Source organism: Trematomus bernacchii, unplaced genomic scaffold (genome assembly GCF_902827165.1).
Source record: "Trematomus bernacchii unplaced genomic scaffold, fTreBer1.1, whole genome shotgun sequence".
Taxonomy (NCBI): Eukaryota; Metazoa; Chordata; class Actinopteri; order Perciformes; family Nototheniidae; genus Trematomus; species Trematomus bernacchii.
The window spans coordinates 5,460,079-5,476,399 of NW_022987656.1; the positions used below are offsets into that span (position 1 = coordinate 5,460,079).

Below are 16,321 nucleotides of genomic sequence, written 5' to 3' on the forward strand. Positions count from 1 at the left end.
CTGCCGTGAACTACGTTACCCATCAGCCCTGTACCTTCAGGAGGAAAGCTCGAGCAAAACTTGTCTAAACGCGTTTAAAACGTTACCACTAGTTACATTTAAAACAACCTTTGTTTAAAAAGTATATTGCCGTTTTGTTACAATTATACAGTTCTTATTTCGAATAGAGTAAGTAAAGTTAGCTTATTGTTGAACTACTATGACGTTGAATTTATCTGGTATCCATTATTTTGTTTTCCCTCCTGCCTCCTCCGCCATGATGTTTTCTACTGAACAGCAGAGCTAAGTAGCTACTAGCTAACCAGCTAGTTTAGCCTTCAGGCTGCGGACTGTTGTGGAAGGGAGGTGCAATGGATGGATGCTTTGCCCCGCTACGTTTTACATATCTGTTTTAGTATGAACACAATGCGTCGACGTCAATTCACCCGTTGATAAACTCCGCGCTGTGGCGGAGGGCTGCTAGTTCGCAGCGTTAATACATCATCCAGGCGCGAGGGTTTGTCGGTATAGTTACAGATTATCTCGAGCTGTCTGAGCGGCTACACAGCTAGCTTCTCCCTACTGTCTACTATCGCATTCTTGTGTCTCCTGCCCCAGGAATGTTCTCCAAAAAGCCTCATGGGGACGTTAAAAAATCAACACAGAAAGTGTTGGACCCAAAGAAGGACGTGTTGACAAGACTGAAACATCTCAGAATAGTCATAGGTAAGTTACAATAATAATTAAGCAGCTAACAGGTTAGCTTATACCTGCCAATATGGGGATACAGGGAATGCCAAACCAAAACCTCATCGAAAATCACGGAATTAAAGTTGCCTTACAATGAACAGAGAGGCAGCCTTTATATAACAAACTTTAAGACCGGTTCAGATTTCTTTTAGTGTATACGCATCAATTCGGCGTCACACCTGTAGTTCATTGCATGTAATTTGTTCACTTTTATCCCAAATGTATGATTGTTTTTGCTTGTTATTTCTTCATCAGAACGACTATCCTTGACAGTATTGAGTTTTGTGTATACACACTTAAAGTAAATTATGTTTAAAAGTAAATAAGGCCAAGTGTATCCGCTGTCAACGGACTCTATTGAGGTATAGGAGGGTTTAAATGCGTGCTCCACACCTTGTCTAAGTGACAGCTCTATTCAATTGGCAGGTTTTGGAATGGAGTTTGGCTTATGGTCTCTGCATGGATGAAAATCGGATGTATTGCTTTTATTACCCGGTGATAACATTTGATTATGAAGCTGTCTGCAAAACATTTATGTTATTATTCATAATGGCTTGTTGTGATTTCTCCAGGGGCGTGCCTATTTAAAAGTTAGAAATACTGAGTGTGTTAAGATGTGTTGCAACACTATACTAATTGTAGCATTTTGATTGTATGGAATAAAGGAGGTTGCGATGGGTATGAATAAGTAATGGGTGTTTGAGTGCCTATGTGATTTCTGTGTGTGTATCTTTCACTGTTACACACTTGCTTTCACACATGTAGTACACACCCACACAAACAAACTCTGACCGGAGAGGGGAAACTGCCTCTACTATTTCCTCTCTGTGTCCAGTACAGTAGCTCAACTTCCTGTTTCTATTGTGAGAGCTTCTGGGCTGTGTGTGTGTGTCTGTGTGCGGCAGAGAGAGAAAGGGGTGTGCCCCTCTATGTGCACCAGAGGGAAAACAAGACCTTGATAACAATCACAGAGGAAGACTAACACACTTGCACTCACATTGTTTGAGGAGGTAAAACAACTCAGACAGCTGAACAAAATCTAACAACCCAGTTTTACTTATCATGGTGCCAGAAGACCATTATAAGAAAATGGTCACTTAAAGTTGTAGCACTGATGAGGAGAACTGAAGCAAGGCCACTTTAGAGATTTAAAATGACCTGACACAAGAGCCTCCCCTGAAAAATGTTAACCTTTGCCATTTTAGGAAGTGAGCACAAAGAGTGTTGGATACTTTTTGAGTAGTTCATACCTGAGGCCTGTACTACGAAGCCGGTTCAACATAACCTGGATATGTTTGAGTTAGCCGGTTGGCCCAATCCAAAACATACGCGCTCTCGCTAAACTGTACTACGACGCTGGTTATCAAGTGGATCGCTCAAGCCAGCCGTGTCCTATCTAGCTAGGTGCGCGTTCACATGAAAGGGATGGTATCTGGAGCATTCGACCAATCTCAAACACGGACAAGCGTACTGACAGCGCAGCGTCATACTTCCTGAATGAAAAGTGAACTTCAATATTAGTCAAATATGAAGAAGTTAAACTTTAAACATCCATGACTTAAACACTTTATCCAGGATAAAAGCCACATAGCTGCACCTGCAAGGTGAATACAGCTGGTAAAAGAAAAAGTGTTTGAATGCGTACATTAACAGGTTTATTAAATCACTGCCCCGTCCAAGACACGAGTGGATCTGACTTTAATTAGGAGAATTTGACTCGAGTGTTTCGTCAACTTAATGTGTTGCTTAAAATAATACTTCTGCATACAGTATGTGACACTGTGAGTGTTGCACGGCCAGATACGGCTCAGCTGACTCAAATAAGGAAATATATGATACATTATGATGTGATATGATGTGATATGAATGATAATGGGACACATCGACGTCTGCACTCACAGTGCCGCAGACTAATGTTACTCTGATCCGGTTACTTATGTTGTGGCAGATATTTAAGTAAGCTTTCTTAACGCTAATGTTATATTAGTCAGATTGCTCTGAAGATGGGAGGTGATATTCTATTCATTTTCACGTTCACACAGTCAGTTGATTTTGGCCGGCCGTCTTTCCTGCAACGGCAGTTTTTCTGTATTTCCTCTATCCTGTAATATGAATTGATCGCTTTAAACTCCGCACACGGAGCTCTGATTGGTCAGCAGGCGGTGCTTTCACTGAGTTGATCTCTTAGCCTGCCACCTAACCTGCTCCGGAGCAGGTTTGCCGCTCAGCATAAGTTACCATGGAAATCTAGCCTGCTAAAAAGAGAACCAGCGTCGTAGGACCGGAAAGCCCGAGATTTCCCTGAAGTTAGCCGGCTAAGCGAAAATCCAGCTTCGTAGTACAGGCCTCTGTTCTTAAAAAATGTTTGCACAAGAAGCGGTTTCATCCTTTTGCAATCCCTTTGATGCAATCGGGTTATTAAGTAACTGATCCCAAACCCTTTTGGCCCTGCTGCTGCTTGCACAGATATGTTCAGGAAACCATGACTACATGTCTATAGAAGGTTATAATCTAATCATCGTCTAAAAAGAAAGTATTGTTTACAGGCTTTTTCGCCTGGTTTAGAGTTGACCCTACATGCCAACTCCATCACATCGCATTACAAAGTCATTTCCTTCCATTATGATAAGTCAAAGTTAATCTTTCTGTTCCTACCTTAAGTTTCTTAAAGGGGACCTATCATGCAAAATGCACTTTTGTACATCTTTTCTACATGAATATGTGTCCCCGGTGTTCCAGGGAACTCACCAAGTGTCAGAAAACACAACCCTCTCTATTTTCCTCCATACCCAAATCTCTAAAAAAGGGGCTGCAACGGATCTGATAAAAACTGATCCAGATTTGAACACTGTCCTGACGTCAGGACAGTGGCGCTACGGCTATTGGGCCAACTCTCCACCTATCAGGAGGAGACAACCACGGCCATTGCCGTTCGAAAGCGCTGGAGATGCTGTAGTACATATGCCAGGCCTGTAGGTGGTGCTGTTCTCACAGAATCAGCCCTTGCAAAAACAGGGGTAAAAAAGTGAAATGAGGCATGGCTAAAAGGCATGATCTGTTTGGTATTTTGAAAAAAAAGTATAAATATGCCTTATATAGGTATGGTCCTACACTATATTATTATAATATAGCATGATAGGTCCACTTTAAGGAACTTGTTTTGCCGAAAGGGGCCTTATTATGCTTTTGGAGTTTCCACTTCCCTGTAGTGTGTTATATAGGTTTTTGTGCATTTAAATGGCCTGCAAAGGCTGAAATCCCTGTGTTCCCTCCAGAGAGAGTTTCTCTCCAACACACAATGCTTTGCGCACGGACCAATTTCCAAAATCTGTGGCGGAAAATGTAAGGCGGGGCCTATCATATGACGCACACCTGCACACTTGCTAGCCTGTTCCACTCTTTGTTTTCCGAATGCCAGGAAGTATTCTTGCCTCGCTTCTGAAGCAAGATGCTCGGCAGACATGTGCTACCAAGCAAGCGTACTCGCGATTGAGAAACACCCACAGAGTCTGAGATAAGGATCTTTCCTCACCTGCAACTGTGCAAGGTCACTGAGCATTTCCTGTGGTCTCTCTGGAGATCCGATGTTGGGCCACCGGTGTCTTTATTGGAGGGACAGAGTTGAAAGAGGCATTGAAGTGCGGAAAGGTTCCAGGGTCCTATTTGCAAGCAGGTCATTTGATTTAAGAATTGCCTTTGTAAAAATATTATTCTTTCCAATTAGGAAACCTATTTGCCATTGGGGCAGGCGAACACAAAGGAACTGTAGCTCTTGTCATCATACATTCAAACTGCTGAGGTCTGAACTGAAGTAGCATTCAGTGCTTCTACCAAATATTGCATTGTCAATTCACGTAAAAGGGCGACTCAAAAAGGTCATACTGCCTTGGTTCAAATATAAAGCTTTCACAGATCTTCATGTTGTGGTTAAAATGTGGTCGCGTTACAAATGTCAGTCTGTGGAGAAAAAGAGTACAAGGGCAACCAGTATGGCATAGGACACAGATGGCCTCTCTGTGTGTGTGTGTGTGTGTGTGTGTGTACCTGTGTGTGTGTGTGTGTGTGTGTGTGGTGTGTACGTGTGTGTGTGTGTGTGTGTGTGTACCTGTGTGTGTGTGTGTGTGTGTGTGTGTGTGTGTGTACCTGGGTGTCAGTGCATAGCCTGATGTGCTGCTACATGCTTGTGGGGCAGGGCAGTGACTTGGCTTGAGAACCAGAGGGTTGCCGGGTTAAGTCCCGATCCGACCAAGTACAGTGTGTGGCAACCCCCTCCCTCTAATGCATGTTTATAGGCCCTGATTGTGCATGGGTGCAATATAATGTAAAATAGCGAAACATTTCACTTTTATATGAATAGTCTATTTCCTAATGTGTATTTCTTTGACTTTTGACTCTAAACTATCATAGTGGTTGTAGTGGTAGTGTGTTTTATCTCCAGAAACCAATAGGTACACTTGTCATTCTTTATACAGAGTCTTTATCACTACAGTTTGACATTTCACAAGTGTGTTTAGAGAACCTAGATGCTGCAGTGAGGTCACGTTGCTCAAGTATATGTTTCCTGTGGTGAGAAGTCAGAAATACAGTCTTTACAAGACTGTAGCTGTGTTTATACTTCTAAATTTAAATAATTTAGTTCCCATTTACACGGGAACGCAAACGAACCGAATTCGATATAAAAAAAGTCTTGCGTTCACACGGATACGGCTCAATAAACGTGTCCCTTCACACGAGACCGCTCGACCCGCTGAAGACGCTGTAGTACATATGCCGGGCCTGTAAGTGGCGCTGTACTTCCGCCACAAAATACACCAAAAGCAGCGAAGAAGACCCCCGAGCATGGTTGCCGTGGTTGCCTGGTTGCCCTTCTTTTTATTCTCCGCGGTGGATTTAGCAACATGTAGTTCATGTAATTCTCCATGTCCACTTGTTGCTGATGGTTGTGGTAGAGGAGCTGTAGATTTTGCACTAACATCTGTAGCATGGTCAGTAGCAGTAGCTACTGACAGTAGCTACTGACCATGCTACAGCAGTGAGCAGCAGAGGTGGGGAGAGGCGGGGCTATGGCTTAATCGTTATCAGGAAAATGATCGTATAGGACGTACACACGGAGCGGTTTGGCCCCTCAGAGTGTTCCGTCCGCAGATCTATCCACCTTGGGACCCGTTATCGATTTAGGGGTCCGTTTCCGCGTTTCCGTTACGGCCTCGTGTGAACGAACGGGCTATACGAAAGAGAAAAGTAGCGGATAAAACCCGTTTCGTTCCTGTGTAAACAGCACCTTAGACCAGCGGTTTTCAAAGTGTGAGGCGCGCCTCCCCAGGGGGGCGCCAGAGAGCTTCAGGGGAGGCGCAGCGTGAGAAAAAAATTCTGCAGCCAGAGGATGATCTGCGTTTATTCCTGTCTGCATTGCATCCCTGCATCATCTGCCTGTGTGCATCAAAGACGCAGACTCATTGCTCTCACTAAAGTAGGGGAGAGTCATAAGGAGGCAAGGTTGACATTCAGTGTGTTGCCGGGAGCATATAAGGATTTATCCACCATGTTGAAAATGCTAAAACAAATATGTTTAAAACATAAAGATAAAAAGGTTTAAAAAAGTTATTGTTTAATGTTTTAAGGAGGTGACTCTACTCAGCCAATCAAATCGGCAGTCAGTGAGTCAGCACGATGGATTCAAACACACTCACAGAGACGAGACAAGAAGAGAGAAACAGTCGGAGTCATTTCAAATGGCGTGCTCAATAAAGAGAAAGGTAGACAGAGAAAACAGAGCATAATGACATGTTCTCTCACTGGACCTCTTTGAAGTGCAATTGAATACCCCTGCATTATAGGCAACAACAACAATAATAATAATAGCAATAATAATTGGGAGGGGGGGCGCGGCTGTTCTTATGTTGTCTGAGGGGAGGCTCACCTTCCCACACTTTGAAAACCTCTGCTTTAGACTAAACTGGTTTAAGTAATGATTTTAGAATCACACTACTTACATATTACACATATCTGTCAGACTAAAGTCATAATAGCTTCAGAACATTGTCAGAATTATGTCATAAGAGTGATCGAATAGAAAAAAGATTCTAGAGGAATCAAAGTGAATGTGCAGTTTGGAGTTAACCTTGGTGGTCTCCTGCGTTTTTCACTAAATGTTTGTTAGTTTTCATCTTTATTTCCCCTCTGATTTCCCAGAGAACGCAGAGCCGTCAGAGCTGAAACAGTTCTTCGACCTGAACTACTCGCATATCTACTATGTGTTCTTCGAGAACTTTGTCACCATTGAGGTCAGCCTCAAACAAAAAGGTACGTTTTACTCACGTTCAACACGATGTACTCTGATTGGTCAGCTTTTAGAAGTAAGGCAATGCTCTGTTGCTATTAAGACTCGATCACGGTGCTTTGTTCTCAAGTTAGTCTGTGTGTTTCAGGTCACAAGTCTCAGAGGGAGGAACTGGACTCAATTCTCTTCATATTCGAGGTAAAGTATTTCTATGTGACTGTGATGTAGTTTGTTTATAGCCTAACCATAGCTCTTTACTCCTGGTGTTTGCATTTACACTTCTAAAAACATAAAAGTGTAAGTGTCATAAACATTTGTTAGCCAAAGATCTTTTTTCTGCAATATTTATAAATTCCCTTACTTTTGTGTCTAGTTAGCCTTTGTGATGCTATGATGGTATAATACTTATGGGTAGGCCTACAAATAAACGTAATCACTTCACCATTCTATGGTTGTGAATACTGTTTTGAGAGATTGAGAGACCCCTAGTAGACTGTGTTAAAAATAGAAATCCAGAGAAGACTGTTTCTAAGAGGCAACATGACTTCAGAATGGAGCTCTGACTTCCTGTTGGTCAGTACCACAGCACCAGCTGACTCTGACCTCAGACTGAGAGCGCTGGCATTCAGCTGCACTGGACTGGGTGGTGGAGCTTAGAGTAGCCGGGATAAGATAGCACAGTCAGTATGTGTGACCTTCATTTGGCCCCACACAACTCAAAACAAGGCTGGGCAAGTACAGTGAGTACTTGAACAAAAGATTCAAGGTTTCCCCTGAGAGGCATTAGTTAGGAAAAAGATGGACAATAAAATAGAACATTACAATGATGAAATAAGGGATAATTACAGTGATCCAGTCATCATAGGGAAATAAAGGAGGGTTTCCTTTCCATATAATTACCAGCTAGCTGCAGCATAGCTGTATATATCAATCATATACATGATATTATTGATTTTACAATGATCGTATTGCTTGCACTATCAATTGTGAGTTCTAGTAGCAACATTTGGAACTGTGGTGATAGCAATGCAACAAATTGACCAATCAGAATTAAGTATTCAACTAAGCCGTGTAATAATACTTTTTAATCCTACACTGACTCAAATATATTAATATGGATTTTTTTGCAACCAACCAATACAATCAAAAATAAATCAATGGGACAGCAGTAAATAAATACGCTCATTACATAATGGGCACAGGATCAATTCCGACTCAGGGACCATTCACTGAAGTCATCCTCTCCATCTCCCCCTTTCAAATCTGTCTCTGTAATAAAGGCACAAAATGTCATCTTAAAAAGATGGTCCTTAACATCAAAATGTTTCTTTTCCTTTAGAAAATCCTCCAGCTCCTGCCAGAGCGAATCCAGAGCCGATGGCAGTTCCACAGCATCGGTAACTCGCACACAAGCACCCACAACCCTTTCAAACCCGCTACATACATAGCTGTGCAGAATGTGTGCTGCAGATCAGATCCCTGTCAACTAGTTTTGGTTAGAGTATATGGGTCATATTATGTAATGTGAGATACAAACCTAAACTTTGCAGAAGAAGAAAACAGAGTGCCGCTGTTGTTGTCCTGTAATCCTGCATGTTTGTTATATTATTGCCCGGGTTGCTTAGCTTCACCGACACCCCGAAGGATTAGTAGTGCTGGTATGGGTTTTATGTAAGCTTATTACACAGCTATGTGCTAAAGACCTGCAATATTCATTTTATATGATTTCATTGGTTAAAAGATTATTGTGTTGCTTCTGCTAAGAAATATAGTCTGTTCTACTGCGTACCAACTACTGGAACTGGGGCGACAGCAGCGTTACTTAAAATGTCGGCAGCACTGATTGAGGTTTTCTGTAACTTTCCAAGTCTGTCCATTTTATTTTCCATTAACCAGTCTTTAGACACTGCCAGAGCCCATAGTGTGTTCCCTTTAGTGTTCACTTCCTGTCTGTCTTCCTCTACTGTTTACTTCTCTGACGTCCAGCTCTCTGTCTTTAACCTCTCTTTTCACTTGCGCTATCTTTACTTGGGATAGTTTAGCCATCATAATTCCAAAGCTGCTCTCCACAAATATAAAAACGAATATTTAAAAGTATTCCACTGAGTTTTCCGATTTTTTTTTTTTGGGCCACCGCTGATGTGAATTGACCAGACCTCTTTTTCGTGGATTGATATGACTGCACTTAGTCCCTTGATCGCAGCATCCTATTTAGCAGTGGTCTGCTATTAAAAAATAACAAACCTCTGGTATGTCGTATTGGCCAATCAGAATCAAGTATTCAACTGAACACAGATGTTTCACCAGAACAAAAGCGTGTGCAAAATGAGCTTTTGGTGGTTTTAGAGCTGGCTAGCTTTATGCCATTTTACTGTAATTGAATGCTGACATGTGTTTCTTTCTTCAGGGCTGATCCTCAAGAAGCTGTTGCACACTGGGAATTCTTTGAAGGTACACCTTTGACCCGTCATTACCTCTGTCACAGCCCCTACATCCTCCTCAGACGACTCTTTTTAATTGAAAGTCTTACTAAAAAATGAATGAGTAAATGCTGCAAGTAAAATCTGGATCTTCTTCTCGTCTACATTATAGATCCGTCGTGAGGGCGTGCGCCTGTTCCTGCTGTGGATGCAGGCGCTGCAGAGTCATGCCGAGCGGGAGCAGCTCTGCATGTTCGCCTGTTTGATTCCTGGCTTCCCGGCTCCACTCTGCCACGGGACCCCACGCACTCTGGACACTCTGATCAACCCCCCGCTGAGTCTAACAGAGAGTTAGTACAAGTCTTTTACTGCTCCTAGAAATCGTTGATATCCTGGTCACTATTTTCATCCCCATACATTGATTCTACACAGAGACATATGACTTCACATTCAGCAGTATTCATTGTATTATGAATATAAAGTGACCCCGTTTCCCTCCTACAGCTCAGGTCACCCCAGAAGAGATCACCCCATTGGTTCCCCCCCAGTCAGGTGACAAGAACCAGGAAGACCTCACCGCTTACTTTTTAGAAGCGCTACTTAAATACATGGTAAACCAGGTATTATCATCATTCCTTACTAACACAAATTACACCATTGAACATGTTGTAATGCCTTACTAATACACGGGAAAAGCAGTTATTAGGTCTGTTATTTACTAGGGATGGGAATTTGAAAGCAAATGTATGTTAGAATATTCGACCCCCAAAAAAACGGTTAACCGAAATGTACATATCCTATAAAAAAAAATGTGGGAAACCCTAACCTTGAAAAAGTAAATAAATACATGTTCAAATAAGTATAGAAACCAAGTCGAATTTGTCAAATGTATTGAACTGGTGATCACAGTTTGAACAGTTGACAGCTATAGGCCTACAGCTTTCATGCTTAAAACATAACTTGGTTTTTAAATGAAAGAGGGATCATACACGAACAACATAACCGGTTAGGGTAACGTAACCCTATTACAACAGAGATCAACAACCTGTAACAGGGCCTCTGCACAGAATGCAGCTATTCAATACTCATTCTTGTTTAAGAATATGAGCATGTCTACTCGGGGGAGAGGCGGGTGCGGAGGTGATTCACAATCAGGCCAGCTGTAGAGAAGACCCTCTCAGCTGGAATTTGGGCATAAGATGAGGTTTGAGTCTGCGTGATCTGCGTGTAGGGAGGGGCAGCAGCCATATCATTAGCTAGAACTAGCTAGATCTGATGGATTTGGACATAGACGCGAGTGAAGTATAACCGGACGCGAGAGAGAGATCAGCACCTGCAGCTCTGCCCGCTGTGAGGGACCGGTGAGCGGAGCAAAACACACCTTTAGACCTAACACACTTAGCTATGGCACTGTCGTATACATTGAATTATTCCATTTGATAATATGTAATCAACTTCGGCACCCCTCCCAAAAAAAAAAAAATAAAAAATTATAATAACAATATTCATAACTCATATTCGAATACCTGAATTATTTTGAATATTCGATTAATTGTTCCCATCTCTATTATTTACTGATGTTTATCATATTGATGGTAGAGGGAAGTATTCTTCTAATCTCTTACTAGTATCACTAACTCCTTTAACACTAATGTCATCCCTTATTGACTTTATTTCTGTATTTCCTCTTCCTGCTGCTGCTATCATGCACACAGACACACACTGATAACAACATTCTTTTCTAAAAACAATGGTGCTCTTCCCGCTTGACCCTGATTAGTGTGCGTCATGGTCTCTGTATAACACAAGCTTGTTTGTCTGTGTGTGTGTGTGTGTCTGTGTGTCCACCAGGCCAAGTCTCTCGAGTGGCGCTGCAAAGACAACCATGAACGCGCCTTCAGCTTCCTCTTCGGTCACTTCAGGAAGTTTTACCTTCCTCACATCTTTCCCAACTTCGCCATGGAAACCAGCCTTTACAACCCCATACTGGGTCAGTTACATTAGCTCTTAAAGGGACAGTTTATATTTTTTTGAACTCTGGTTGTATGAGGCACTTATGTCAATGTCAATAACAGTGAAAGTGTTCGCTATATTCAGAAAATTGACAACACTTGACCTTGTGGTGAAGCAGCAATACAGTCTTTGTGTTTGACGGGGAACCATATATATAGTCTCCTCAAAGCCACCAAACTCAATTGTTTTTGTTTGTGTTAATGTGTGACTAAGGTTAGTCCAGATTCACCATTTCACAGATTAACACAAAAGTAACTAACCCCAATGAGGCGGTAAGCCAGCAACTCCCATATTTTGCAAGATAAATTGACAGTTTTCAGTCTGGTGGCTTTGATGAGAGCATAGATAACAGCTTCCATCCTTGTTGGAAAGAAAAAACTGTCTCACAAAAGATTTGGCTGTTAAAATATTTTAACTGTATTCCACACTTAATTAATTCCCCCTAAATCAGTAAGCACATGAAGATATTTTGGAAAATGTATTATTTACTATTTTTATTCAAGTTACACTCTGCATCTTCCGAGATACGATATTGCGCCTGTATTACACCCATGTTATACCTCTTATACTCATGTTACACACATGTTTCACTGTTATTACACCTTTGTATCTGATTATCTGTATAGGCCTATACTCCAGGTAATACACTGAATATGAATTAGTACATCATACAACTCCGCTTCAAACAAACTGTAATATCTCTTTCAAAACGACTGGACACTATAAATCCACAGTGCATCGGAACACATTGAATAGTGTCGTTGTATTATTGTAACCATAGATAGCATAACTAAAGATGCTCCTCCGCCCCACAGACGTGCCCCCGATGCGTCCTAAGCCTTACTACAGCGTGGTGCGCAGGGAGCAGGACGGGGGGGAAACGGTGTACTGCACCAAGGAGAGCTTCCTCCAGGCCCGGGTCATCTTCATCCGCTGGCTGGTTTCCTTCTGGCTGGAGCCGCGGCCCAACGCGCAAACACACATCCCGGGAACAGAGGGGGAGAACGTCCCCAAGAACATACAGGTTCATACACACTGTACACACTCTGCTGATAGAAAGCATGTGCCTACAATGGTTCACTGCACATGTCCAATGACCCAGATGAATCAAGGTCCTGTATACAGTACCAGTCAAAAGTTTGGACACACCTTCTCATTCAATGGTTTTTGTTTATTTTCATTTTGTTCTACTTTGTAGATTAATACTGAAGACATCAAAACTATGAAAGAACACATATGGAATTATCTAGTTAACAAAAAACTGTTAAAAAAAATCCAGAATATGATTTATATTTTAGATTCTTCAAAGTAGCCCGCTTTTGCTTTGATGCCAGCTTTGCACACGCTTTGCTTCTCCCTCTACTGTATTTACAGACACGTTTGACTCCAGCTTGACTTATTGTTGAACCTCCACTGATATTAGATCATCATTATTTTAAAGGCTTCACTTCTTGTTGTTGAGAAAAAACGACTATGTGTAAACTGCCAATGTAAAAGATCCATGTGATGTTCGGTGAAAAGGATATTAAATAATATCAAATTGTCCGATATTTACACAACAGCAAAATATGACAAAAAGTCACTTTTAAAAACATTTCCAAAGGACAGTATTTTCTGATTTCGCTGTATTGTCCCGCCCCCTCCACAGCGTGCAGCAGCAGGACTGGCGGCTCGCTCGGCAGGCAGCTCTGAGGACTGCGGCGGAGGCGGGCTCCGATTGGACGCCCACCTGGAAAGTAGCGGGTGCTTGTCTGGGTCGGGCGGGGGCAGCATGGGGCTGTCCGGGGGTCTGGGGTCCGGGTGCGAGCCGGAACAAAGCCACTCCAACACCTCCACACTGACGGAGAGAGAGCCCAGCTCCTCCTCGCTCTGCTCCATGGATGAAGAGCAGCTCACGGACATGGAGGTGGTGAGGAGGGTCCTGACCTCCTCCAGAACCAACGTCAACTTCATCACCGAGATCTTTAGACAGGTGAAGGAGAAAAGAAACCTTTTCAGGGAGTGGGGAGGGTCCTATGATTTCAATCTTAAATGTTAGGTTGTGTCTGCAGTACATTTAAATTAAATGTAAACACTTATTACTTATAGATATTTTTGTCCAAAGTCTTTTCGTTCAGAATACAAACTCATATTTTACAAAAAATACAAGTAAAACCAAATAAAGAAACAGGTCTTATCATATGCCTTACATTTTAAACGAGAGAAAAAAAGTCAAATAATAACAATAAGTTACATTGAAAATACTATCATATTTAATTTGATATCAAATGAAAGCTGATTACAAAGCAGTGCTGAGCAAAGGGGTCTGAGATATGTCCTCATATGGCTGCAGTAGATCAGGTGGATTTAATGGCCACATTCAAGTCACATCTTTCTTTCTCCACCTATAGGCCTTCCTCCTCCCCATGTGTGAAGCTGCGGCGATGCGTAAAGTGGTGCGTGTTTACCAGGAGTGGATCGCCATGGAGGGCAGGCCAGTGTTCATGAAGGAGCCGGAGGAGGGCCCCTACCCCCCCACTGGCAGCCTGGACTCAGGCTCCCAGCTCGGAGACAAGGAGGACGAGGCGAGTTGTATTAGTGTGTCTGGGAGAGAAGGGGGAAGGGGGGAAGGGGACACAAATAAGAAAATATTTCTGATTCAGAGTTGGGTTAAGTAGGTAACAAACACAAGGGATTTGCTTACGTTTAAATGGGCCGTAGATAAACACAGTAAGAAGAGTCAATTGTGGAAAAGGAGCAAACACTTTAATAAAAACTGTTTTGTGTGTGGGTTAGGGTTAAAAGGGATTAAAGTTACTTAGCAAACCTGTGTCAGCTATACTCAAAGTACATATTGCTTACTGTTTAAGATTTAACCTTACACTTTTTTTATTGACTCAAAAACGAGAAATATTTAACATTTACATTTCTTCAATTAACACTGGAGGTGGCGTGCAGTCCCAATTTTAAATATAATTTTTTCACAAATGATATATTTAGTAAGATAGAAAATGTGTTTCACAGAGAATGTGTGTGAATGCCTGAATGTGGTTAGGTCATTATATCTTACTTTAAATGTGTTCTCTTCTCTCTCCCTCAGGGAATGAACAGAGCAGTGGATGAGGAACTGCTGGAGTACAGCGTCCATGCTGGAGTTCAGACCACACTACAGGTGTGTCCCTCACACACACACACACACACACACACACACACACACACACACACACATCCCTTCATACACACACATTCTCAGTCTCATCGTTGCAGTGTCAAGTTGTTACATTTCCTAATTGTAGTATCTCGTCTCCTTCTCAGGTATTCATCACCCACTCCTCCAACGTCTTCCTTCTGGAGCCAGCCAACGACATCAAGATCCTTCTGGAGGAGCACGTGGACATGTGCAAGCGCGTCCTGAACATCTACCGCAGCCTCGTCATGCACGAGACCATGGACCAGAAAACATGGTAAAAGAAATACCTGAAAGATGATTTACCTCCTGTTTTTCCATCATCATTTCATTTGAGCTATTGTTTGTATTTTCCTATAAATTGGGATTTTTAACACTGTTTCAGGTTCCAAAAAAGACAAATGGGTTTTCTTGCCTGTTCCTGCACTGTTTGTATTTTATGTGCGTGTATTTTTAATTGTGCAAAAATTCTTTAAAAAGATCTTGTACAGGGACGACAACACAAACATTTAATGTCTTGATTCAAATACGTTTCAAAAATGCGATCTTATTGGGGGAAATCTGGGAAGGTAAAGAAATGATCTACATGACTTTATATGAATGAATAGTGTTCTTTGATTACAGGGAGCAGGCTTTACTGGTTATGCTGAGGGTGACGGAGTCTGTGATGAAAAGGCCTCCATCCATCATGCCTCAGGGCAAGAAGAACAACACGCTGTCAGGCAGGCTGGCCGGACCCATCTTTCAGGTACACATATTTTTACCAAAAAGAAAAACATGTTTTTGAGGTAAATTAGGTTTAATTGTGCCGAGAAGACTTGTATTGAGTTTCAATGAGTAGAACGCTGGATTCCAGCCTTTCCTAATGAGGCTCTCTGTCCTCTCTGTGCTCAGACGCTGATCGTGGCGTGGATCAAGGGGAATCTGAACGTGTACATCAGCAGAGAGCTGTGGGACGACCTGCTCTCCGTCCTCTCCTCTCTCACCTGCTGGGACGAGCTGGTCACTGAGTGGTCTCTCACCATGGAAACGCTCACCAAGGTACTACAGTGGTCTCGGCCATGTTATCCTCCAGATGTATGCCTAAACTGGGTATGGTTATAAGTTAATCAGATACGATTTCATTAGATATTTGCTCTCACACGTTGTCTGAAAGAGCTTTAGTTTACACTCACCGGCAGCAACACTACCGGTTGCTATGCTACAGCAAACAGGTTTTCTGTCTTTTTTTATCACTGTTTTTGTCTCAAAAACAAGCTTCTCCACCAATTTCTACAGTGACGTCACCAGTGCTTTTCTGAAGGTCAAAATATATATTTTTTTTAAAAAGGCGAGGCGCTCTGAAATGAAGCTGCAACGCTTTTTCTCCAGGCGGCCCCATGTGACGGCATGCGCTCTGTTCTTATTCAGTTTCAAGTCAGAATGCTGAGAAAAAAGTCCGACCTGACCACTTTCCTCACATGCTTTGGTTAATGTTTACTCTATGAAAACATTCTTCCTCTGCATGAGAAAGCTTTTTGCCTTGAGCAGTAGTTTAAGCCACACCAGTTCTGTTGCTGCCATCTGAATCAGTAATGTAACATTAAATGTGTGTGTGTGTGTGTCTCAGGTGTTGGCCAGGAACCTTTACACTGTGGATCTGAATGAGCTGCCTCTGGACAAACTGAGTGAACAGAAACAGAAGAAGCATAAAGGAAAAGGTCAGTGAGTCAT

At 42.3% G+C, this 16,321-nt stretch overlaps 1 protein-coding gene across 6 annotated transcripts in view; it reads left to right on the top strand.

Annotated features, from left to right (window-relative positions):
- The first annotated feature begins 93 nt into the window (after window positions 1-93).
- ralgapa1 (Ral GTPase activating protein catalytic subunit alpha 1) overlaps window positions 94-16,321 on the top strand; it is a 92,999-nt gene continuing 76,771 nt past the window's right edge. For 5 of the 6 annotated variants that reach the window (XM_034135203.1, XM_034135206.1, XM_034135205.1 and 2 more), the window contains exons 1-16: window positions 94-705; window positions 6,922-7,032; window positions 7,158-7,207; window positions 8,349-8,406; window positions 9,417-9,460; window positions 9,602-9,779; window positions 9,934-10,049; window positions 11,281-11,419; window positions 12,258-12,466; window positions 13,091-13,414; window positions 13,833-14,006; window positions 14,522-14,593; window positions 14,737-14,885; window positions 15,233-15,356; window positions 15,503-15,649; window positions 16,218-16,308. In XM_034135203.1, coding sequence (XP_033991094.1) covers window positions 600-705; window positions 6,922-7,032; window positions 7,158-7,207; window positions 8,349-8,406; window positions 9,417-9,460; window positions 9,602-9,779; window positions 9,934-10,049; window positions 11,281-11,419; window positions 12,258-12,466; window positions 13,091-13,414; window positions 13,833-14,006; window positions 14,522-14,593; window positions 14,737-14,885; window positions 15,233-15,356; window positions 15,503-15,649; window positions 16,218-16,308 — 2,092 coding nt within the window. In that variant the 5' untranslated portion in view covers window positions 94-599. The remainder of the gene's footprint in view (window positions 706-6,921; window positions 7,033-7,157; window positions 7,208-8,348; window positions 8,407-9,416; window positions 9,461-9,601; window positions 9,780-9,933; window positions 10,050-11,280; window positions 11,420-12,257; window positions 12,467-13,090; window positions 13,415-13,832; window positions 14,007-14,521; window positions 14,594-14,736; window positions 14,886-15,232; window positions 15,357-15,502; window positions 15,650-16,217; window positions 16,309-16,321) is intronic. The other variant, XM_034135204.1, reaches the window with a different exon arrangement.